The sequence below is a fragment of the Macaca fascicularis genome, chromosome 11 (assembly GCF_037993035.2).
Source record: "Macaca fascicularis isolate 582-1 chromosome 11, T2T-MFA8v1.1".
Lineage (NCBI taxonomy): Eukaryota > Metazoa > Chordata > Mammalia > Primates > Cercopithecidae > Macaca > Macaca fascicularis.
Genome location: NC_088385.1, coordinates 24675414 through 24702238, shown reverse-complemented (window position 1 = coordinate 24702238; position 26825 = coordinate 24675414). Strand labels below are relative to the sequence as shown.

General features: G+C 35.8%; 1 protein-coding gene across 6 annotated transcripts in view; it reads left to right on the top strand.

Moving 5' to 3' along the window:
* ABCC9 (ATP binding cassette subfamily C member 9) overlaps nt 1–26825 on the top strand; it is a 138549-nt gene that overhangs the window by 45666 nt on the left and 66058 nt on the right. For 3 of the 6 annotated variants that reach the window (XM_074006371.1, XM_015430477.4, XM_005570349.5), the window contains exons 15-20: nt 444–552; nt 5543–5650; nt 12757–12829; nt 15803–15908; nt 24072–24110; nt 25527–25628. In XM_074006371.1, the coding sequence (XP_073862472.1) occupies nt 444–552; nt 5543–5650; nt 12757–12829; nt 15803–15908; nt 24072–24110; nt 25527–25628 (537 nt within the window). The remainder of the gene's footprint in view (nt 1–443; nt 553–5542; nt 5651–12756; nt 12830–15802; nt 15909–24071; nt 24111–25526; nt 25629–26825) is intronic. The other 3 variants (XM_074006372.1, XM_074006370.1, XM_005570350.5) reach the window with 1 other exon arrangement.

Sequence of the window (26825 nt, the reverse complement as noted above, 5' to 3'; positions counted from 1 at the left end):
TTTTAGGCAGGTTACTTAGCTTCTCTATACATCACGTCCCCATCATTTGTAAAGTTAGAATACTAACAGGAATTTCCTCCTTGGTGTTATTTTTAACCACCGTGTTCCAAGTTCCTAAACAACTTCACTGTTTTTGACAAGGAATATAATTGCAAAAAAAATGCACAGAAGGTTCTGTTGAAATTAGGGTGACAAGTGGTCCTGACTTTTCTGACATTTTTCTGGTTTTAGCACTGAAAGTCCCATGTCCTGGAAACCCCACTGTCCTCGGCAATTTAGGATGTTTGGTCGATGTAGGTGAATTCCCAGTTGGTCTTGAAAAATGACTCTCGCAGGCATCCTACTCACCATAAAAATGTGTGTTAAAGTTATTATTTAAGAAGCATTTTTTGAGTGGTGGTTTTATTGTTAAATCTTACTCTGTGTTTGTTGCTTTTTTGCAGTGTTCAAAAGCTGAATGAGTTTCTCTTGAGTGATGAGATTGGTGATGACAGTTGGCGAACTGGTGAAGGTTCGCTTCCTTTTGAGTCCTGTAAGAAGCACACTGGAGTTGTAAGTGCCTTATTTTTGTTATGGAAGTTATGAATAGAGGACAGTCTCAGCAGAATGGACAGATTAATATGAGTGAGATTATAAGCTTTATTTTTTAACCCATGTGAAGAAAAATTGCCACTTGCTTCTGTACAACCTCACAAGTCTAAAATCAATAGACAAATGTATAAGGCTTGTCTTTATAAATCCAGGAAAAAATTATCCTAAGAGACAATACATGTTTAATTCAAAAGGCAATTGAGAGTTTGGTTACTCCAAATTTATATTAAAATAACATAAAATAAGTTTACGACTCATGCACCATTTTCTTATAATACCGTTTAGCTATACTACACTTTATAGTTTAAAACATATTTTCTGATGCATTTTATCTTTTTATCCACTTAGTATATTACATTGTCTCTTTTTATTTTCCAGTTGAATTACATTACATTGTCTCTTTTTTTATTTTCCAGCTCTTTTTATTTTGCATGTCATGAGGCTTAAATAAAGTCGTAAGATTACTAAGTGGTAGAGCTAGAATTAAAACTTGAATCTTGTAAGTTGTAGTCCAGTTCATTTATCCATGATGCAAATATTTACTTAGTGTCTACATAAAATCTATAAACATAGTCAGTATTATTTTGTCATGCATTACATGTAATATGAATAAGCTTTTAAAAATATATGCCTGTGTTTTTAGATTTTTTTGGCTGTGCTTTGTGCCAAGACTTAGGGTTGTAGCAATGAACAAGACATGTGAGATCCTTCCTGTCACAGAATTTGCTTTCTTGAGGCAGGAATTGATAAGCAAATTAAAACAATAACATAGTTTCACTGTGTGAAGAAAATAAAAGAGGACATTAAAGAGTGAATTGGGTACTTGAAACAGGGTGGTCATTTCCAAGAAGGCCCTTCTGGAGATCCAGCATTTGAGCCAAGACTTGAATAAAAAAATAGGTACCTTTCCTGAAAAGTTATAGAAAAAGAGTATTCCACTCAGGAGAACTAGCAGATGCAAAGGTGTTGAGGTAGGAATTAATTTGGTGTATTCAAGGAACAGAGGGGTACTGTGGTTGGAGCCTGGTAAAGAAGAGAAAGATGAGATGATGTGAGAACAATGATTGAGGGCCCCTGTAAGCCACGGAAAGCGTTTAGATTTTATTGACATGCAATAGGAAATTACTGGAAGGTTTCAAAGTAGGGAGTAATATAATTTCATTTATATTTTTGATATAATTTCATTTATATGTTGTTTTCTGTGTAGAGGGAAGTCAATGGAGGACAAAGAGTAAAACACATAGATCAGTAAAGAAGTAATTATAATAATATAGGCAGGAGAGGATGACAGAATTACAGCTTTTGGTCCAGTTGCAGTGGATATTGTGAAAAAAGGAGATCAAATTCAGTGTACACTTTAGAGGTTGAGCTGATAAAGACTTGCCGATAGATTGGATGGGGGCGATGAGGCAGAAAGAGGACTCAAGGAAGAATCCTAGGTTACTGGCTTGACTTCTGGGTAGATGATATAGCTGTTGAGATAGAATAAAGAGGTACATTTTGCACGTGCAAATTTTGAGATACTTCTTAACCCAAGAAGAGACATAAGCTTTGGAGATATAAATTTAAGAGTCACTAGCCATTAGATAATACTTAAATCAATGACTGGATTATAAAATTTTCTTGAAGGAAGTGTCTAAAAAAATCTGAAGAAATTCTTAAAAATTAATATATTTCACAAAGTAGAAAAGCATTATTCCACAGTGAGTCATAAGTTAATATTAGTTATAATTGTTACTATTAGAAAAAATATGAATATATTTACCATTTAGGTGAACCAACACAAATGTATATGCAATCTCCTGACTGGAACTGATTGGAATTTGGAAAGCTTTTGCCAGGAAATTAATCTATATTTTTTACATCATGTTTAAAACTGCTAAAAATAGTTAAGGCAATCATGTAGCTATATTTAGACTTATTTCCTTCTGCTGTTCTGGAGGGTTTTTGTTTGTTTGTTTGTCTGTTTTTGTTTTTGTTTTTTAACTTTCTGGTAAGTTGTTTTACTGGACAGGTATGATTTTGTCCGAGAAGGGACCACCACCATGCTTATATATGCTGGGGGAACAATGCCTCAAAGTGTTTATTTGTTATTGTGTGGACATGGATACAAAGACAAAAATATTAAAGGGTGTCTAAACTTTTAGGCAATAGGGGGTCAAATATTTGATTAGAACTAGTCTCGTCACTCTTTGGATGGTCCTAGACTACCAAGGAACTTGTCTTTCAGAGATATGGGGATGAGCAGAATGAGATGACCTCAAGAAATGGGATATAGGAGGTCAAGTTCATGGAGTTAGGGAAATCTGAAGAATTTTTTTGTATGAGATGTGGCATAGAAGAAAAATTGAACTGAGAAAAGGTTTTGGAAAGAAAAAAAGAATCCCCTTCAAATGCATCCAACATCTTCAGGGTTATTGAAACCAGACTGAACTTCTTGATGTCTTTCAGGGTCATTCATCACTGCTGAGGGGCCAAACCACAAATGACAAACTTTTTAAAATGGAGTGAAAAAAGTTGTGTGTTTGAAAATAACACTAGTGGAAACTCCTTCTTGAGAGCGCTTAAGATACTATGTATTCTGTAAAAACTTAGAGTTAAGTGGTTTTGGCTGTAGAACCTCCATGGAGAATTAGTGACAGTCTAGGGCCAAAGTCTCTTCATATTACATCTGTGGAACTTCGACTCAAATCTCTGTCAACACATCTACTCTTCCCACCCTCTTCTTAGTTTTGTGAAGGGCATGAAGTCATTTCTTTTGGACCTGTGGGGGCAATAATGTTACAGAATTAAAGACTCTAGAAGACAGTACATTTTATATGTAGGTGTAGACCTGTTTTGCATGGAAAATATACTTAGCCTAAAGGATAGTGGCTTTCTACAACCTCTCATGCAGTGTACTTCCAGGAGTATTTGTGAGGGCTGTGAGAAGGAAAAATAAAACTAAAATAAAGTTAATGAACATACTCTCCTCCTCTCTCTCTTTGTGTTAAGTCAAAATATATTAGTATTTTCTGTGTGACAGAACCCCTGCTAGTGTCTTACTTTCTAATCTTTTCAGTGGCTTTTTAATTTGTGTATTTATTGGCATGTAGCCTAGCAATGTACTATTTGATAGTTTGGGTGTTCTCTTGATACACCAGTTGATGGAAACTGGAAGAGCATTATCTTGTTTGGATTAAATTACTGATTATTTGAGGACATTCCTAATTCCCATGGTAGAACCCAGTGGATTTTTCAAAAAGCTAAACCTGCAGTTCCAGGCCAAAAAATAACCCCCCAAAACCAATAACATTCACAATTCTAGAATCCTTTGCTTTTCTAGGTAACTTAACAGTTTAAAGTGTATTATTACTTAGCCTTCATAGTCTCTATAAGGTATTTGTGTAGGAAGACAATTATGGCTGAGTGCATTGGTTCATACCTATAGTCCCAGCACTCTAGGAAACTGAGATGGGCGGATTGCTGGTATCCAGGTGTTTGACACCAACCTGGGCAACATAGGGAGTACCTGTCTGCACAAATAGTAAATAAGTTAGCCAGGCATGGTGGCAAATGCACCTGTAGTCTCAGCTTCTCAGGAGGCTGAGGTGGGAGGATCACTTGAGCCTGGGAGGTCAAGGCTGCAGTGAGATGTGTTCATGCCACTGCACTCCAGCCTGGGTGACAGAGTGCGACTCAGTTGCAAAAAAAAAAAAAAAAAAAAGGTTAATTATTTATGTTGAAATACTGACTCAATATGTTTCTGGAAGAAATTTTGAGTTTTAAAATTTTTCCAAATTAGAGATTTATGAGCTAAATATTGCACCTTCTCGTTAGCCATTTATCTCTGTGTAAAACTGAACTAAAAAATTAGAGAATAACAGATTTCTAGGTATGACTTACAATCACCTTAAATATATGGAGACTGTCACACCTCAGCTGGCATCCTCTTTATAATGGATATTTTAGTCCGTTGACTGGGAATAGGGCTATAACATTGGAGATAGACTAGATCATTCTATAAGACTTACGGATCTCCTGATGAAACACTGTAATATCTTTGGACAAAAATTCTAGATCTTTATGCTTTTGTCAATCCATAGCAAATGCTGGGTGCTGTGCAGCTCAATCTGATTTATGTGAGTGTATCAGATTAAAACTCCTCATGATTCAGAGAATAATCAATAATGCACTGGTGGAACATTTACAAGCCTGATAGCTGTATTAGTCTATTCTTACGCTGCTAATAAAGACATACCTGAGACTGGGTAATTTATAAAGGAAAGAGGTTTAATGGACTCACAGTTCTACATGACTGGGGAGGCCTCACCATCACGGTGGAAGGCAAAGAAGAAGCAAAGGCACATCTTATATGGTGGCAGACATGAGAGCGTGTGCAGGGGAACTCCCCTATTTAAAACCATCAGATCTCCTGAGACTTATTCACTATCACGAGAACAACACGGGAAAAGGCCCCCCCATCCATGATTCAATTACCTCCCACTGGGTCCCTCCCACGACAGCCAAACCATATGATAGTCTAACAAATGGATTCTAGTTTGACCTGAGTTAATCTGATCACCTTTTAACACCACACAGTTGTTTTTATTGCCTGGGCATAATCCATACATATCACTGGAGAAAGATTATCCAAAAAGCTTATCTATGCCACTGGAGAAAGATAATCCATCTATATCACTGGAGAAAGATTATGGGACTCTGTACTTTAACTTCCATCATTTGCAAGTATCCTATTTTCATATTTTCTTAAGAGGCATGTGAATGAGGTTTAACTATAACTTAAGAATTTTTCTTTTTTTTTTTATGAAGGAGTCATTGAAATAATTAAAATATGACATCCACTTGTTTCTTTTTCTTGGAACTTAGTTAGCAATGTGAGTAAATGTTCGGTAAAACCTCATTTTTTTAATAAAGCTCCAACTTGTGTTCTTTTCCTTTTGGAATGCAGCAGCCAAAAACTATAAACAGGAAACAGCCTGGAAGATATCACCTGGACAGCTATGAGCAATCAACACGGCGTCTACGTCCCACAGAAACAGAGGACATCGCAATAAAGGTTATTTTTATTTCCTGGATTCTTACATGAATAGATACATTTATGTTACTACTTTATGGCGAAGTTCTGTGAAAGTGTCCTAAATTGTGCCTTTAAATTCTTTTTACAGTTGTCATTAACCCTAACAACATTTTAAAAAATATCTGAGTTTTAGTTGTCAGTTCTTCCTCACCTCCCAGCCACAATTTTTGCTCCAGCAGCACATTTCAATAACCAGAGAATGTGCCTTTCTTCTGAATCTGCTTTAGAAGCTAGTGTTGCATGTATGTTTTTCTGGTATTCCTATGTTTATCAACCAAATAAATTGATTCATGGAGAATACCAACATTATAAATTCGTATTTTAGGAATATAAATTAGATAGTCATTGTTTTCAATCAGGGGAGACTCAGACTAGTGTATGCATTCACCAGTTTCCCGGTACTGCCCTTGATCTCATTTCAAACTTGGCTATTTGGACTCTCCCCAGGCATTGCGCTTAAGTTAAGGCAGAACAGGCAACCTAGAGTTGGGGATAAGAGGGAGTGGTCAGTGTTGTGCAGGAACCGGAATAGCTGCCAGCAGCAGTCAAGGGCCTCCATCCATGGGAGCTGCCAGAGTCCTGGAAACTTAGCAAACTGGCTGCATTGGCTATTGGAGGATATCCAATTCCTCTGCACAGCCTAGGCCAGTCAGAGAGACAGAGAGGCTCAGTATGGGGTGTATAGTAGAGCCAAGAGCTATGTTTAGGTCTCTCTCTCCTTGACACCTGACACAATACCTTCCCACAATAGCCACTTCATAATCGGAACAAACCTGTGATTGAATGGAACAAGCTAGTGCTAGCCCTCCCTTTTCCACTAACTTGATGTTTGGGCACATTACTATGCCTCACTGAGCCATGGTTTGCCCATCTTGAGGTGGACATGCCATTTTAGTGTGGTTTTTTGGGGGTTAAAAGGATATGTCACATAGGAATTTTAAAGAGGGTTCTAGTGATTCTTGACTTTGGTTATGTGTTAGAATCACCTACAAAGCTTTAAAAAAATGTGTGTGTGTGTGTGTGTGTGTGTGTGTGTGTGTGTGTGTGTGTGTGGTGTTCCTAGGCAATTATAATGGTCAGGCAGAGTGTGAACTAGGGGCTATGAAAAGATAAGGAATGAGAGATTGGAAAGGGTCCTCTATGCTGTTGTTTCCCCACAATGCCCAGATAACAACTAATGTATTGGTGAATAAAAAGCAGGGCCAGTTTTTAATTGACATTTTCTGTTCACTATAGTAGGAATCTAAAAATATGTCTTTTCCATGTGTTTCATTAATTTTCATTTTGAAAGAAAAAAGAGAGACTATTATGATTTTTTTTTTCCAAAATTGACCATTCACGCATTAGAAAAATAGCTGCTTATCAATGGCTCTGACTTTGCTGTGCTTCTGAATGGCCTCCGCAGTTTCAGGCTCACTTTCAAGCTCAAATTAATTTTTTTATTTATGGCGAAAGCTCACAAATTGGTAATGATGTATTTATTTTTTGAAATATTTTTATTGTGAAATACTATATACTTCAGAGAAGTACGTATTTATATCAGCAGCTCCCTCAGAAAATGCAGCAACACATGTATCTGCTGTCTTCTTACATATTTCCTGAGATATAATTGCCACCCCGACTCTTACAGTCATCATTTCCTTGATTATTCTTGCTATGCACGCATCCCTAAAAACATATTTTTAGTTTCTTAAAAGTTTAAATATGTGTGTATGGGTGTGTGTTGCTTCTTTTGCTCAACATTGTGTATGTGTAATTCATCTATACTGCTGTAACCACAATTCATTCACTCTCATTGCTGTTCTATTGTATAAATTGTTCTATTGTATAAATATACCAGAAGTTAATTATCTGTTCTACTTTTGATGGGCTGTTGGGTGTTTTTCAGTTTGGGGGTATTGTGAACAGTTGCTGAGTTATATGGTATGTGCATCCTCAGCCTTCCTAGATAATGGCAAACTGCTTTCCAAAGTGATGGTGCCAATTTACACTTTCACCAGAAGTGACTGAGAGTTCCAATTGTTCTACATCTTCACTAAAAAAATGCTTTTCTTTCTTTTTTTTTTTGCCAAGTGTTATGTGCTGGGAGAGATGCAACTGTATCTTGCTATGGTTTTTATTTGCATTTTTCTGATTACAAATAAGGTCAGACAACTTGCGATAAAGTTATATTTATGAAAATGGCCATCGGGGTTTGGGTTTGGATTTCTCTTTTGTGAATTACGAGGTTGTTTGTCCTTCTTCTCTTTAAAAATTCTTGGCCAGGCCTCGTGGCTCATGCCTGTGATTTCAGCACTTTGGGAGACCGAGGTGGGTGGATCGCGAGATCAGGAGATCGAGACCATCCTGGCTGACATGGTGAAACCTGTCTGTACTAACAATGCAATAAATTAGCCGGGCGTGGTGGCAGACACCTGTAGTTCCAGCTACTCGGGAGGCCGAGGCAGGGAGGCAGGGAAATGGCGTGAACCCAGGAGGCAGAGCTTGCAGTGAATCGAGATCGCACCACTGCACTCCAGCCTGGAGGACAGAGCGAGACTTCGTCTCAAAAAAAAAAAAAAAAAAAAAAAAAAAAAAAAAAATTCTTGGTACTACTTTGACAGTCAAATATGTTGCAAAATTCTTCTCCCACTCTATGTGGCTTGGCTTTCTGCTCTATGATATCTTTCACTGAGCAGAAGTTCTTAATTTTAATATAGTCTAGTATACAACTTTTCCTTTATGGTTAATGCTTTGGTGTTCGGTCTTATTTAAGAAAACTTTTCCTACCCAGAGGCCATGATGACGTTCTATATTAGCTCCTAAAAGCTTTGAAGCTACACTTTTTACCTTTAGTCCTTTAATACACATAAAATCAAATTTTGTGTTTAGTATGAAGTAGGGATGTGATTTAGTAGGTAAATCAGTGATGAATAATTTATTAGTAAATCGTAAATGTAGCAGTAGTACATTTAGTCATTTTCCCAAATTTAGTAGTAAATCAGTAAGGTCTGATTTAATGTTTTCAAGTGTGATATCTAGTTGCCTAGCCCCATATATTGATCACTGTCCCCACTGATCTTCAGTGTGATGTCAGTTACACATCAAGGATCTATATGTGTGCGAATCAGTTGATAGCCTTTACTGATTTTTCTCAGATTTATTTGTCTGTTCAATATCCTGCTGTAATGATTACTATAGCTTTCTGATGAACATTGATACCTTTTAGAACAAGTCTTTATAACTATATTTTTGGTTTTTTTGTTTTTTGTTTTTTGTCCTTCTTAGCTATACTTGGCCCCTTGGGGGAAGGAGGCTTAGGTGGTCTGGGGCTCACACCTTTGAATTTGTATTTTTTCCTTATAGTTTGACTTGGCATTTCCTAACTGCTTCTTTTGGTGAGATTTTTTACAAACCAAATTTTGTTCATCGTTGTTACTTATTTTCAGAAGGAGAAAATGGACAATGGTCTGTCTGTGGCCTGCCTTTACATTTAAAAAAACATTCTTTTCATTGAGGTGAAATTCACTTAGCAGACAACCATTTCAAAGTGAACAGTCCAGTGGCATTTAGTACATTCACAATGTTGTGCAACATTTACCTAGTTCCAAAACTGTTTCATCACCCCAAGAGGAAATCTCAAACCCATTAAGCAATTGCTTCCCATTTCCCACTCCCCTTGCCCTGGGCAGCAACCAATGGATTTGCGTATTCTGGATATTTCATATAAATGGAATCATATACTAGGTGACATTTTGTGTCTATCTGGCTCCTGCTTTTAAATTTTAATTCATTCTTTCCCTGTATCCTTGATACTCCTTCCTATCAAAGTCACCTCATCCGCAATATACATACCCCTACCCCCATCATTATAGAACCAGCTCTAATGTGCTTGATGTGCTTAGGCATGCTCATATATTTGTAAAATATGTAGCGTTGTCATAAGTGTCTATGTGCTCTCAATTTATTTAAGTGTTTTCTTGATGTTTTGCTTCTGCTAAGTGCACCATTGTGTCCTGTAGACTGTGTCGCTGCATTTTACTTATCCCCTAGTGATGTACACTGAGCTTGCCTCCATCTTTCCTCTATCAGAAACCCTGCTATGATGTTCATCATTGTACTATCCTTACAAGATGCTTTGCAAAGACCGATTTATATATTAGCTGATTTTCCAAGTTCAGACATCTAGTTGGGGAAGTCGGGATTTTAACCCTGCTGGTGGGGAATTTAGTGCATTTTGTAAAAGGTGGGAGGGAAGGAAATTGTAAATGGTAGCAGGAGAAATTAACTTTAGCCTTCCTGCTCTTCTATCTTTCTTGTGTGGATGTTGTTCCTTCTTTTAGTTCAATGTAGCACCAAATCAGAAGGTGACATTTCATTCTTCTAGTTCTTTCCTGCTACTTTCAGACCATGACCTTCCCCTGTCACACTCATAAAGCTATGGTGTTTTCTGCCTACTCTCACATCTATTATCAAGGACCTCGTAATCACTCTTCCACCTTCACTGTAGATGTGAGTATGTTTCCTAGTCCACCATTCTATCTTTGTATGTGCCACACATGGTTAGGATTTAAACTTCCAAGGGCACAGTCTATCCAGTATCCCGGCCTGAAAATCCCCTAATCTACTGTCATTCCTTTGCACCTCACCTGGATAACTGTGTCACCTTCTCCATAGCACTCAGCAGCCTGGTTTTACATGTGTAGAAGGCATGAGGTTGGATTGCTGCGGAAAGGTACTAAAGGAATTTTAGCATTCTTCATAACAGCACAAATTGAAAGACCCTCCTTTCACTTTCGTTCTCTTTAATTTTTCATTTACACCACTAAATAGCCATAACCCTAAATCAGAATTTCACCATTGTGTGTTCTACCTTGTGTTGAGTCTTTTAGCACTTACACATTTTTATTTTAATGAGAAATTGTTCATTGATATCACAGGTATAATTTACTGCCACACTCATATAATCTGTATTCACACTTGGTCACCACCTGGAACTGCATCCCCTCTATCTTGCTCTATTAGACTAGTCAGTCACTGACAACAAAATCCTGGTACCCAAGTTTTCTCAGGCCTTTAATTTCATGGTCATTGTTTTTTTTTAACACCATTGAAACCTTCAATATCTTGAGCCCCTTCTTTTTCTCCCAGTCCTTTAGTACCTTTCTGCAGGAATCCAACCTCGTGCCTTCTACACGTCTATAACCAGGCTGCTGAGTGCTATGGAGAAGGTGACACAGTGATACAGGCCAGCATGGTCACAGATTTATTATCTCCAGTCTCAGCTGACTCCCCTCCCCCAGTAGCTATCTGCCATCCTTTCACATGTCTCTTAGCAGCATTATTTTCCAAACCTACAGTAGCTATGCAACTGTCACCACTCTATTGCCACCTCCTTCTCTCCCCTTTTGCCTCCTCTTTCTCCAGATCACCTTAGCTCCCAATTCACTGAGAACATCAAGGGTGTCATGTAGGGCCCCTCTCAGTTTCATGCTGGCCCTTGTCCACAAGCATCTATTTTTGTGCCTCTTTTAGCCTCCTCACCTACTCTAGGAGAGAAAATGGAATCTTCAGCCTCTGAGGCTGTTTAATTTCTTTGCATGCCCTTTGTCATTTAACCATAATGACAGCCCCAGCCAGCTCTGCCCCAGCTAGCTCTATTCATCATTTCCTCTGACATATTTTATAGTTTTTTGATCTTTGGCCTATTCTCACTATAATTCTTTACCTACAAATGCTTTCAATGACATTCAGTATATTTTACAAAACTAGTTAAAAGGCCTCTTTTTCCAAAAAGTTTTTTGACTCATCCCAGATGTAAATGATTTTCTTTATGAGCTGCTATTGTACTTAGTGTCTGTGTGTCCCCTCTATTTGGTACTTAGCCCATAATGTAGTGTCTTGTACTCACTTCTTTCCATGGTTTACTTACTCAACTGATTGCAAGCTTCAAGAGAGTAGGGAGGATGCATTATGCCTTCTTTGTGATCTATGCCAACCTAACCCTGTGCCTCACACAGAATGAGGATGATCAGCCATATTTACAAAGCAATCAGCAATTCTAATCCAGCCCTTCCGTGAGACCCTCCTTCCATGACTAATTTCATGCTTAGCTATGTTATGGCTATTACTGAATGTTGTGCCATGTGTATTATAAGCTAGAGAAAACCTGCATGGACAAACATAATCTAGCCTTTTCAAGCAGAGTTTTTCACTCTCTAAGTTGTTCATTTTATGAAGAGTTTTTAGGGTTATATGTAGTTATAATTGAGATATCACAAATCCATTCTGCAAAATTCCTAAACAATAGTGTGCTTAGAAATTTCATTTATGGTTTTGAAATAAGATATTAGTTTATGAGCAAAGTGTATCTTTAATTTCTCCTGATTTTTAGGAGCCCTTCCTCCCGTCATCTATGTCTACTTCATCCTTCTAATTCTTGGGTTCCGTTATTGTTTTATTTCCTATTTTTATAACTGGTAAAAGTATTAAGTCCACTTGAAGCTTGTTAAAACAAATAGATTCTGCGGGATGAATAGAAGGTATTGTGATTTTTGCTGATTGCTGGCATTTATAACACAAGCAATATTGCCTCACTTCTTTTATTATTCTTTACTCTTTTTTTTTACTTCAGTGAATAGTTGGCCTACACAGTTCAGGAAACTCATTAATTACAGAGTTTTCCTCCTCAGTTAATGAAGTCATTTTGCTGGAATAATCTGTGGTTATTTCTCTCCTTTATTTTAATCACTAGGATTTGGGGAATTGTCTGGCAGTAAGAAAATAATTAATGTAGGGATTTCATTGGAAAGTGTTTGGGACAATTGTCTTTTAAGAATGTCCATATGTAAACAATCCGGTAATCCCAAATTTTCAGAGATTTTTAGCATTCTTCATAATATCGCAAATTGAAAGACCCTCCTTTCACTTTCATTCTCTTTAATTTTTCATTTACACCACTAAAAAACCATAACTCTAAATCAGAATTTCACCATTGTGTGTTCTACCTTGGGTTGAGTCTTTTAGCACTTACAAATTTTTATTTTAATTAGAATTATTCATTGATACCACACATATAATTTAATTTCTATATTTTTATTTTGTAGGTCACAAATGGATACTTTTCATGGGGCAGTGGTTTAGCCACATTATCCAATATAGACATTCGAATTCCAACAGGTAAGAGTCATTTGTTATGCATATTTGTAATTGTTCATGACCATAACCATAGTTTTCCAAGATAATTGAGCCTAACAAAGAGAGACTTTAAAGACATAAATATTATTTATGGTTACCTATTTGCACCATTCTGCTTGTGAGCCACTGTGTCACTGTGGGAATGGCTGGAAATGATAAGACCTGCCTTTCACCATGGGTCTATACCTTTGGACAATTATTTACTGCTCATTTGCTGATTTGGGCAATTTAAACAGTGGGGTGGTTGATTTCACTTTTTGTTTGAGAAACACTTTAAAGAAAGAGTATATGAGAAACTTATTTTCTATTTCTGAGAAATACTGAGGAAGTTTTCAAGATACTTAAAACTTACATATCCAATAATTATATTTAATGTTTTTAAAAAGTTTTATTGAAGTTTAATTGATCCACAAAAATTGCATATATTTAATGCTTACATTTTGATGAGTTTGGGCATATGTATATACGTGTGAAAAACATCACCACAATAAAGGTGTTCAATATGCAATCGCTACCAAAAATTTCCTTATGTTCTTCTTTTCTTCTAGTGTTTATTTTCTTCTGTTTTTACTTTATTTTTTGTGGGAAGAACACTTAACATGAGATTTATCCTCTTAACACATTTTAAAGTACACAGGGCTATGTTGTTAATTGTACATACTATATTAACCAGCAGATTTCTAGAACTTATTCATCCCACATAACTAAAATCCAAAAATAACTATTGAACAACAATTTCCCATTTTCCCTTTCCCCCATCTCCTGGAACCCACAATTCTATTTTCTGCTTCTGTGAAAAGAAGTGTCTAAACTTTTGACTAAATTAATTAAAATACCTAAAATAGTCAAAATTTTAGATACCTCATATAAGTGGAATCATAGAGTATTTCTCCTTCTATGGCTTGCTTATTTCATTTAGCATAATGTCCTCTAGGTTCATCCATGTTGTTGTGAATGGCAGGATTTCCTTCTTTTTATAAGACTGAATAATATCCCATTGCATGTATATACCACATTTTCTTTATTCATTCATCTGTCAATGGACATTTGGGTTGTTTCAATATCTTGGCTATTGTGAATGATGCTACAATGAAGATGGGGGAGCAGATATTTCTTTGAGACCCTAATTCTGATTCTCTTGCATAATACCCAGAAGCGGGATTGCTGGATCATATGACAATTCTATTTTTAGTTTTTCGAGGAACCTCCATGCTGTTTTCCATTGTTGGCTGCACAATTCTACATTGCCAGCAACAGTGTGTAAGGGTTCCAGTTTCTCCACATCCTCACTAACACTTGTTATCTTTCTTTTTTGTTGTTGTTACAGCCATTCTAACAGGTGTGAGGTGATATCTCATTATGGTTGTGATTTGCATTTCCCTGATGATTAGTGTTGTTGAATGCTATTTAATATATACCTGGTGGCCATTTGTGTGTCTTACTTGGAGAAATATCTCTATTCAGGTTCTTTGTCCATTTTTTAATTCAATTGTTTTGTTTCTGTTTCCGTTTTTTTTTTTTTTTTTTTTTTACTATTTTATATTTTGGATATTAATCTCTTATCAGACAGATAGTTTGCAAATATATTCTCTCATTCCATAGGTCTCCTTTTCATTCTGTTGTTTCCTTTGCTGTGCAGAAGCTCTTTAGTTTGATATGCTTCTACTTATCTATTTTTGGTTTTATTGCCTGTGCTTTGGTGTGAAATCCAAGAAATCACTGCCAAGTTCAATGCCAAGAAGCATTTCCTCTATTTTTTCTTTAAGGATTTTTATAGTTTCAGGTCTGACATTTAAGTTTTTAATTCATTTTGAGTTTATTTTTGTGTATGGTGTAGTATAGGCCAATTTTATTCTTTTGTATGTAGATATCCAGTTTGTTGAAACCACTTGCTGAAGACCAGTTGATTGCATATGTATGGGTTTATTTATGGTCTCTCTCTTCTGTTCCATTGATATATGCATGTGTCTTTATGCAAGTACCATACTGTTTTGAATACTGTAGGTTTGTAATATATTTTGCAAGCAAAAAGTGTGATACTTCCAGCTTTGTTCTGCTTTCTTAAGATAGCTTTGGCTATTTGGGGTCTACTGTTGCCATATGAATTTTGGAATTGATTTTTCTATTTCTGTAAAAAATGCCATTGGGATTTTGATAAGGATTACATTGAATCTGTAGATTGCTTTGGGTAGTATGGACATTTTAACAATATTAATTCTTCTAGTCCCTAAGCCCAGATGTCTTTTCATTTTTTTGTTTGTGTTAATTTCACCAATGTCATAGTTTTCAGTGTATATGTTTTTCACCTCCCTGGTTAATTTTATTTCCAAGTACTTATATGCTAACAACAAATGATCTCAAATTAAGAAAACAATACTATCCACGATGGCATCAAAAGGAATAAAATATTTAGGAATAAACCCAGTACTTTTTCCTTAAAATGTCTCTGTAATTGAATAGAAATTTTTTTGACCTGGCCTGATGTTCATTAGAAATAGATTTTTCTATTATAAATGCAAAGACATAGATTTTTCTATTATACATGCAAAGACACTCTCTTCTTCAAAGAGAAATTGGAGAAGAGAGTGCCTTAATAAATTCACCCAAATCATTTTTATCTCAATTATTTATTTTAGTCAAAACTGTCCTTTATATTCTGAATGAATTGAATATTAAAGTTAAAACTAATCTTGATGATCTAGGTAATTATTTCATTGCTCTCTTTACTGATATCAGCCATTCTCTTAGTTTTTAAAATAATAAATCATTATATATATATTTTTTTCCTTTTCCAAAAAGATGTGTCAGAGAAAGGAGCTGTTTAGAATACCTTATTGCTGGAGATCAAAACTGGGCCATTGATTGTAAAACATTAGCTTTTTCTAAATGTGTTTTGATTTTATTTCACTAAGAATCCATCTCATTCTGTAGTTATCCTTTGTTTTGCTTTCTTAGGTCAGTTAACCATGATTGTGGGCCAAGTAGGATGTGGGAAGTCCTCTCTTCTCCTTGCCATCCTTGGTGAGATGCAGACGTTGGAAGGAAAAGTTCACTGGAGCAAGTATGTATATTTTAAGTTGGCTTCCATTGCTATGTCATACATCTGATAATCTTCCAAGGAAAGAACTTAGACAAATACATTTACATGTTCTAACTCTGAAGACCACTCAGAAATAAGCACAGCTTTAAAAAAATTGGTGGAAACCTTCAAAGTCATAAATAAAAAGTTACAAAACAATTTATTACAAAAGTTGTTTATAATAATATAAACTACTATATTGCTGAGACAAAAGTAAGGATGGGATTGTAAAGATAGATTTTTAATTTAAGTGGGTAATGCTTAAAGAAATAACTTAAAAGTTTACTGAATAATAAAATAAGTTATGGAAAATTTACATTATTTATAAAGCTTAAATAGAAACAGTGCCTTAAAGGTTCAATGTTCAGAGAAGAAATATCAAATGATCTTTTCCAAAATCTGTATAAGAAATGAAAATCAGCTATTTATCCTTATACTTAAACTAGATACTAGAAGTATATAGTTGGAGATATGAATAGATTTGATTAGTATATTATGCAATTCTAATGACATGGAAAATAGAGTGCATCTTCCAGACATTTGAATGATCGCTTCCAAAATGATGTTTCTTCTAGATATTTGAATGGTGGTCAAAGCACAGTGGTAATAAAGTGATTCAGAAAAATGTTACATAATTGGTTAACAGAGTAAGTTATGCTTATTTAGTTTGGCCTACTTAGTAGACTCCTCATAAGTAGTTTATGAATAAATTGGCTACAGCTGATCTAAGAAATTAGGCTACAGACCAGTGGTTCTCAAACAGGTGTGATTTTTGCCCCCGGGGACATTTGGCAATATCTGGAGACATTTTTGGTTTTACACTGAAGCATTGTGTTGCTACTGGTCTGGTGAATAGAGGGCAGGGATGCTGCTAAACATCCTACAGTGCACAAGACAGCCCCCATACCAAGGGATTCTCTTGTCCCAAATATCAATTGTGTTGAGGTTGGGAAACCCACAGATGTTCTTTCATATCATTTTGTACCTACTATCATGAATTCCGCTGTGGCTGAGTTTGCTGTTTACATACACAGACATCTCTCAAGAATGAGAAGACTATGGGCCTTTTAAGAGTATATCATATTTTAAACTCCAATTAAGAAAAAAATTCTAGGTTGTGAAATTCAGGCTGAAATTAGCAGAAGTGTAAATCCTGTTTTCAATGTCATTGGCAAAAGAAGAAGACTGAATTGTCGAGTGTACATTTTATCCCTGTTGAGCAAATCTAGCAGATAGTAACCTTGCAACTGTTTAGTGCACCTCCAGCAGAGAGCTCAGTAAAACATTGCTACTTCAGTTTGCTTCATGGTAGTAGACAAGGTTTCCCCTGCCACTATCCTCAGGCAGTAGACGGTGTCAGTCACTAACCTCAGGCACTAGATGATGTTCCCCTAGCCACTTGGATGAAGCCACTTCCATCTTGGATGAAGAAGCAGATCCCACTGGATTTAATTATATTGTGTGGCTTGTACAGTTATAATTAAGTTATTTGGGTTTTGTTTTTATCCTGATTTACCACCATTAAAACAGAGAGAAAGAATGACAGTGACAGAAAAGGCTTGAGATTTTATTTTCATACTACCAGGAAGATCTCCTAATCTGGCCTGTTCCAAGTGTAATTTAACCTTCCAGGCCCCAGCTCCACTTGAGCTAAATTGACCCCCAATATTGTCATTCATAATTATCATTGTGTTAATGAATAAAGAAATGATGTGAGGATGCAGAAAATATTCTTTATAACCTACTTATTTATTTTCTTGCTTTCCTAAGCATGTATATGATTTATATCATGTCTTATTTCATAAAGTTTTGTATTGTTTTATTTAAAACAACATAGTATAGTAGAGTTTGAAAGATAAAGGTAAATAAAAATTTTAAAATATTATTTAAATAATCATCTGAAGTTGTAATAGACAGAAATGCATGTACTGAAGTCCTGTATAATTATAACATATGGGCCACAAATTTCTCTCTGAACTTCATGAAAGCTAAGCAAAGAAGGAAACGTGAGGAAAAAAACAGCATACATTTACTCAGTAGAGACTGATTTTTCTCTTTTTGGAGAGAACTGTGAAAGAAATCTGCCAGCTGTGGTTTATGCCTGTAATCCCAGCACTTTGGGATGCTGAGGGAGGAGTATCACTTGAAAACAGCAGTTCGAGACCAGCCAGGACAATGTAGTGAGACCCTGTCTGTACAAAAAAAAAATTTAAATAAGCAGGTCATGGTGATGCATGCCTGTAGTCTTAGTTACTTGACAGACTGAGGTAGGAATATCTCTTGAGTCCAGGAGTTTGAGTCTGTAGTGAGCTGTGAATGTGCCACCATACTCCAGCCTGGGCAACAGAGTGAGACCATTTCTCTTAAAAAAAAAAAAAAATTAAGAGAAATCTTCCACATACCTTATAATAAGTCAATAAAAGGTTAATTCCTAATGTCCTCAATAGTCCTAAAATTTATTTGAAAGCAAATTCCATGTGCCAATTATTACAAATACAATTCAGAATATAATATTAGATTACAGATTATATAGTAAATGTTATTTGAAGATTTAGAGGGCATGCAAGCGGTGGTGAAGAATATGGTATGGGTAGGATCAGAACAACAGAGTCTAAGTATGCAGATCTTCAACATCTAGTTTGATGCAGGAATGAAATTAACTACATTTGAAGAAATGCATAAATTGTACATCAGTTGGAGCATCTTCTATGTTTAGTATGGAATATAGATACTTTGTTTCTTAGTCTTTTTTTTTTTTTCATTCAACATTTACTGAGTACGTCCTTCATGCCAAACACTGATTTAGGTATCAAGGATATAGAAGTGAACAAGACAAGTCTCTATCTCATGTGGTTACAGTCTAGAACGTGGCCTGTGTATAAGTAATCAACAACAACAAAAAAGACATAATATTAGATTTTGATAAATGCTGTGACGATGATAAAACAAGGCAATATAGTAAAAAGTACTATACCTGTGAGGTGTGATTGAGGATCTAAAAAGGGTCTAGAATGGCTAGTAAATAATTACAGATGCAGGTGCAAGCTGAGGCCACCTGGAAAAGGAAGAAAGCGTTCTGGATATGCTATGGAGTCAAGATTTTGTTCTAAGTTCAGTGGGAAAATATTGTAGAAGTTTAAGTAGAGGAGTGATTTACATTTTGCGAAGATATGACGTACAATTTGAAAAGATGATTCTGACTCGTGGTGTGGAGAATGAATTACAGAGGCAAGAGGGGAAGTGAGGGAAACCATTAAGAGTTCGTTTCACTAATTCAGATGAGAGATGAAGGTAGTTTGATGTACCATGGTAGCTGTGGAATGGACCAAAGGGAATAGATTCAGCATATACCTTGGAGTCAGAACCAGCGGGATGAAAGTGCAAGAAGGAAATTAAGATAATTCAGAGTATCTATAAAATTCCTGTAACTTAAAAATTATCTTTTTATGGGCATTTGCCTTACTAGACAACAATGCCATCTTTTCATGGCAGAAAGGACTAAAGTTTTCTTCAAGAATGTTTAAGCTGGTTCAACACACAAAGAAATGAAAATGTAAACTTCTAAAAGTTTGAATAAGTTAATGCAAATTTCATTTTTCTTTAATTAAAAGAATTACTTAATTTTCTTTCATGATATCCTTAATATCTGATAAAACATATTTTAGGATCAGGAATATTCAGAGGCTACTGACATTCTTTTAAAGAGTTATTTGTAATTACTCTTTTCATTCCAGAAATAAAAGCTGTATGCCCAGTCCAATAAAGAAAGGTACATAACTATTAATTAAAGCAAAGCTAATTTAGAAATTATTGATATTCATAAGCTGCTGATGTGTAAATGGTTAAAAGTTCTTTACTTCAACAAACTGAATTTTTTTTAAAGCTCAAAACAAAGCAAAATAATAAACTAAATTTTTATATGGTAAGACACCAAATACCTTGCTATCATTCTTTCACCATTACATGTGTCTCTGATTGCATAAATTTTATTTATTTATTTATTTATTTTATTTATTTTTTTGAGACGGAGTGTCGCTCTTTCGCCCAGGCTCACTGCAAGCTCCGCCCCCTGGGTTGACGCCATTCTCCTGCCTCAGCCTCCTGAGTAGCTGGGACTACAGGCGCCCGCCACCACGCCCGGCTAATTTTTTTGTACTTTTAGTAGAGATGGGGTTTCACTGTGTTAGCCAGGATGGTGTCCATCTACTGACCTGCTGATCCGCCCGCCTCAGCCTCCCAAAGTGCTGGGATTACAGGCGTGAGCCACCAACCCGGCCGTAAATTTTATTTTTGAATATATCCTCATAGACAGGTATGAACAAAATCCAATAAAGTACTCTGACCTATTGCAGCAGGAAATATTTACTTTGGGCCGGAGAAAAGGCATTGCTGTTCATCCAGCACACACCTGTGTGGGGAGAACGTGGTACACAAACATCCCGATAGTTGTTTTCTTGGGAACTGCTTCCTTTGACTTAGTCTGACATATTGTAGACCCAGAAGGGAAAAGATGAGAGAGAGAAGAGAGGAATGAAAAAAATTCTCCAAAATTGTCAGAATGCCAATGTGTACGTCAATCTTGCATCCAGGTGTGCTTCATATTTGTTGAAAAATAAATGTTCTGCCTGACTGAAGTCCTTTCCTGGTTGTCATGATAAACAATTTCTACTGATATCTTAGGAGCTAGAACTAAAATGCCTTATCTGATGAATACTTTCAGTGAGAGAATCGAGAATGCTTTTTAATTGTGGCGGTACTTATGTGAGAAACAGCTGTCATTTATCTTTGTTTTCCTTTTTTTTTTTTTCTTTTCCCTCTCAGCCATGCCATCAACCATCCTACCCTTCAGGCCCCTTCTGTCCTGACATTCTGTCTCCCACCATCTTACTGTAATCAGCTTTGTAACAGTGCTTCAATTATTTTCAGACAAATGGAGGAGATATTCCTTTTCATGTGACTTTGCCTGGCATGAAGGAATAATGTATTAAGTCAGCTTTCCTGGGTCAGATGTAATATATCATGTTTGTGCCAACATCTAGTTTCCCTTCTTCCAAATTCATTCCTGATTTAAATTTGCAAAAGTCACTCTCCCATTCCATAATATTGTTAACCATAATACTTGGAAGTTGCTAATACGCTGTATCCTCTTTAACTCTTACTCTGGAAGGAAAATACACACAAATTCTACATGGAGAGGTTTTCAGAAGTGAAACTTTATTCTATTTTCTAGAAGGGGATTTTCTATCTGACCTCTTTGCATTCTCCTGTTGTCTTGAGTGCTGCTGAGTACCACATTGAATGGTGGAGGATGAGTCTAGACAGAGCTAAATCTACTTCTTTATTTTGGAAGAGAAAATATATAATCTCCCACAATTGAATTTGGTTAAACATATTGATATGTGAGAGGGCTGGAACAGGTAGTCTCTGGAAGTTAAGGATTATAACATTATTCATACAAATGTTAGTGAAATAATGGGTTAATTTGCTCTTGGAAGATGATTACCTACAAATGAGTCTATATTTACCTCTTTTTTTTTTCTCTGAAAATAATAAATGTATAGTATATGTAACTTTTAAAGGAAAATATAAATAAATCCTTCAAGGAGAGGTTTTCAGAAGTAAAGATCCCCTATGTGCTGTTTTGCTTTTTTCAGGACCTTACTGCATTCATTAACCCTTTTCTCTTATAAATGTCTTTATTTATTGCTCTTCACACTCCATTATCCCCCATCCATTTTTTAAATAATGGTCTTGCTTATCTCTCAATCAACTGGAACATTTCTCTTTTTAACGACCTAGTCCACCCACACTTAACCTCCGTTCTTCTCTTTTACTCTGCGCATTGCAATCTGGACGAAAGGCTCTCGTACATGAGTGCCTAAGTGCTAAATCCCAGTAATTTGTCCTCAGTCCTACTTCTCCATAGATTTTGAAACTCTTCACCCACTGACGACTCCTTGAAATCAACTTGGCTTCTTGGTTTCTGTAACACTTGCATTTATTAATTTGTTAAAAAAATATTTGTTGCACACCATTTATATGCAAGTCATTGTATTAATTGTTGGGGGAGAAATAAGTGAACAAGAGAAGCCAGGCCCCTATTTTCATGAAGCTTACTGTTTAGCAGGGGAAACCAAGGGGAAGTAAGAAAATAATTTTATAGTTATTTGATTAATCTTTTGTAAATACTAGGAAGAAGTACAGTGTTTTATAAGAACGAATATAGGTGACTTGACTGAGTCAAATCTGTGAGGCAAAGAATTTCTTTTATGATCTCCAGTCTTGCTCCCTCTAGTTCATTTGTTACATTCTGTGATCAGAGTGATATTTCTAAACTGAACCTGTATCTCTCTCTTGTTTAAATCTTTTCAGTGGTTTTCTTTTCCTTTTAGGAAAAGTTCAAGCTCTATAAAATGGTTTATGAGCCCCTTCATTATCTGGCTGTGCTTACTTTTTTAAGTTCATTGCCATTTACACCTACATTTCAGCCATGCTGAATATGAATCACTTCTTTGTGTAATCAGGACACCTCATGGCCTTCTAATACGAATTTTCTCTGGTCTGAAGTACTCTTGGATTTTTTTTTTTTTTTTTTTCATCTAGCACACTCTTAATTTTCCCTCTCACGTCAACTCTATTGTTTGATTTGCTGGTTCTCTGTTTCTTTGTTTTTCATTGGTTCTTGATCAGTGCCCTAATACCATCTTTTACCCCACCTGTCTTAGCCCTTATTCCCTTATTATGCTTCCACAAAAATGAAAGTGGCGTGAAAGAAGGAATGGATCTTTCTTGTTCGCTGTATCTTTAGCATGTGTGGCACTAATAAGCGATCAATGCATATTTTTTAACTGATATTAATAAAGTCCAAATTTAATCAACCTTTACTGAATAGATTGATGAATTCTAAATCCATATCTCTACCTTGGGCTAACATTCTCAAATGTCCAACAGGTATTTACACATGTCTAATGGGCATTTCCACTTGAGTGGCTAGAATACAAATAAACACATTCATTTCTGCCACACACTCACTCTTCCTCTCCTCTTCCCTCTCTTCCTCAAATTAGTTAAAACTATTGAGGTCACCTATTGGATTTATACCACAGAAAATGAAGTCCAAATTTCTTGGTATCTAAAACACATTGTGTGGAAAATATTATTCAGAAAAATGATCATTTCCTTATTTTTTACCAGTAACTTAAATCAGGGAATAATTATTATCGGGAGCAAATTTTTATTCCAAGATTGCTTTTTTTGCCTCTATCAGCCATCCCAAGATGTCATTAGCAGTGTGCAGTAGTGAAAATGATCCTTAGTAACTCTTAACCAAATATCATTAGGTAGCATAATTAGTAAATTTTCTCCACAAAAACATACAACATTTTGCAAAGTCAAATAGAATCAATTTTTGGAGTTTCTGTAGGCTTTAATTATGTATATGGTTATTGAATTCAGGTCTTTCAGAATGACAGAATTCTAATGACCCTAAATTATAAAAAAATTAGAACAATAAAAGAAATAGGTCTTCAGATGTCTTTCCTCATAATACAGGCATAACAAATTGTGACTAGTCAAAGCCCACTTTTTACATAAATCGTATCAATAATTGATTACACTTAGATGTAGTTTGGTTTCTGGTGCATGTCTGTTTTTCTTACAAGCTCCTGAGAGGCCAGTGTATTTTGTGTATCTTTCATGTTTAGCACCCAAAAAGTACTTCTGCTGCTGCCTTAGGGTAGCTAATTTGGAATTTAAATTTATTCAATTCAAATTATAAAGGTTGGAAGGCCTTGGAAATACAGAATCCTTATGAAACTGGGAAACTGTATTCTAGAAGGATTCCCCAAGTTTACAGCTGTTTGGAGCATGGTTGGCACAGAACCCAGTCATTGTATGAACCAATTTTTATGAACGAGAACAGTGCTATCTATGTTTTAGAAACTTATTAAGCAATTATTTCCTAGCTGATGGAGATGTAAAGAAGAATACTACTTATCTGGTTTGTCTTTGAAATTAATATCAGAAACCATTTGGGAAATGTAGCTCTTTAATATGTCCAGTGTTTATTGTATCTCTTACCTGATGTGTACCTTGGTTCTGTATTTCTGCTTCATAATTAATGAACATTGTTTGCCATACTTGCAGTGTAAATGAATCTGAGCCTTCTTTTGAAGCAACCAGAAGGTATTATTTCTATTTTAACCTGAGTTTAATAAGAATAACTTCCTTCCTCAGACTTTAATCTCTTTAATCTAATTTTGTTTATTCTGATGATGTATAGTTATTTATTTAAGTGTGCTAGCATATTTCCAGCAGCAGTGGTTCGCAACCTTGGCAAACTGCTAAAAGAATTAATTTACCAAACAAAGTGGCTCCTTGTGTCAACTGTTTTCCTCTCACTGAGTCACACGTGTCCCAACTTTGGCTGAAACTCAAACTGTCCTCAGTAAACTGGGTTTCGGATTTCATAAAATAAAAATGTAAGAATGAATACACATATTGATTTTGAGTTAAACGGTGATGAGACCAACCTGTAAGGTGGAGACAAAGAGCCAAGTGCTTTATCTACTTAAAAGGAAAAACAAAGACAAAAACCTTAAATACCCCAGTGGGGTGGGGAGGGAAGGCAGACATGTCAGAGGTTGGGAACTGTTGTTTTACTGTACATATGATTATCTCAGAAACTGCTAGCATACTATATATTATCATGTCTCCTGCACTCCTAAGATGTAATGTTTTAGAAAGATCATTGAACATTTCTAACTACTGTCTTTTTTAACCCTTCTCTCTTTTAACCCTATTTCCTTCATTAGTACTTTACAGATCATGAACTAACTGTGGAAATCTGACTTTTAAACTGACCTGCCCTCTACCCCACCCCAATCCCATCATCCTCTTCAGCTCACATGTATTTTCCTAACTTTTGGAAATTAAAGTCTGATGTATAGCCATCTGTTAGAATTTACAAGTCAAAAGGGGGTAGGGAGTTATTTTAAAAATATAAACTATTTCAATGTATTTTGAAATATGCAGTTTTTACATGCACGATTTCAATATTGAAAGTTTCAGGGACTTCTTAAGATATTTTTTGTTTTGAAATATTTACCTATTACCATAAAATATGTTAATGTGATTAAACCACAAAGCCATACAATAATTATAGTATCAATTAACATATTTTTTAAAGTTTGCATGTAGAATTTATAGTTAGTAAAGTGCTATTAGTATAAAGTAAAATATCGGTGGTTATTGGAGTGAGCGAATTGTTATTAACTATTTAATTATTTTTTAAAAATTGTAGTCATTTTAGAAAAGGAAAATTCAATTAGTTGTTTAGATTATAAAACACTTCTTCAGTGTACAAAACCAAATTTTATACATGTGACATTTTGATTAAATCCTAATCCCTTTAATTTAGGTGGCATATTTAATCATTTCTTAATAAAGTTGGTAGTCTTTAAATTTTTCTCTTTTAGAAGTTTTCCATTTCTGTGTCTGAGATAGTTTATTAATTTTATTTCCCTTTTTTATAGTAAAATACATACATGCACAGTACCCTTGCATAATCCTGGTGTTTTATTTTTCTTTTTCATTTTTCAGTAGGAACAGGTATTCTGTGGCGTATGCAGCTCAAAAGCCTTGGCTATTAAATGCTACAGTAGAAGAAAATATTACTTTTGGAAGTCCTTTTAACAAACAGAGGTAATTTTGAGCATATAAAATTTAGAACCAAAATGGCAACTGTTTCCGACTTGTGTGTTTGGGAATGAACAATGGTTTCTGGAACTTTTACATCTGGTACTTTCTTTCCTGCTGGCCTCATTTTCATCCTCATCACCAAGGTCTTTTGAATCAATTATTTGAAGAGAAGTCTCATTGGAAGTTCCAGGCCATCTTGAACCCTTATTGAGAACAATTTGTACACCAAGACTAAACAGCAATTGAAGTGTGTATGTGTGTGGGGTGGGGAGGGTGAGAGTGAGGGGGTGTTGCTTAGGTTGTTGGTGAGAAGATAGAGAAGGAAAAATTCAAGTAAATTTCACAAAGGAAGTTTAGAAGGAAGAAGAAGAATGTAGGATCTGAGGGGTCTGACGACTTTAGGAAAGAAGAAGAATGTAGGATCTGAGGGGTCTGATGACTGGGAGCAGCCAGAATAGGCCATCTTTTATATACCACTGTCACATAAGAAGGCATGACCCTTTCCCTGAGCCACTCTTACAAGAGTGGGTCTTAGGACCATAGATGCGTCTTGAAAATTAAGGAGAATAAGGTAAGTGGAAAGGCAAGAGGAAGCGGGGAGGGAGGAGAAAAGTAGACCATATGAAAGACAAAACCTAAATTATTCGGGATTCTTTAGGACCCCGGAGCAAACCAGACAGAAAGATTAAGGAGGCTGAGATCAGATAGTGGGGGGCCTAAAAGCCAACCGGCTATAATGATGTGCATTCTATATATACAGATTCACAAATGTGCATATATACATATATATGGAGACATTCAGGAGTTAATTGGAGTAAGTATCCAGGCATGCAGTGCGTGTTGCCTGCACTTGGGAATGATGGTAGAAGTGTAAAAGAAGGGACGGTTGAGAAAAAAAAAATTGAAGAACATCAATGGACAGATATCAACAGAAAGAAGGAAGAATCAAGAATTACTTGATTATTTTAAGACAAACTAATTAGGAAAATAAAGCCAGTGTCATTTCCCCCAGCATCTTCAATCCCCACACTTCCTTGTACTTCCAGTTCATTTAATTTCCAGTCCCAGCCTTATATGAACTTGAAGACTGTCAGTCCTAATTATCTCCCTTGCCTCTTCCCTTCAGCATGCATGACAGTGTGCAAAGGCACCCACTCACCACCTCTGCTTTAGCCATAATGAGCCTTCCACGGTCCCTTA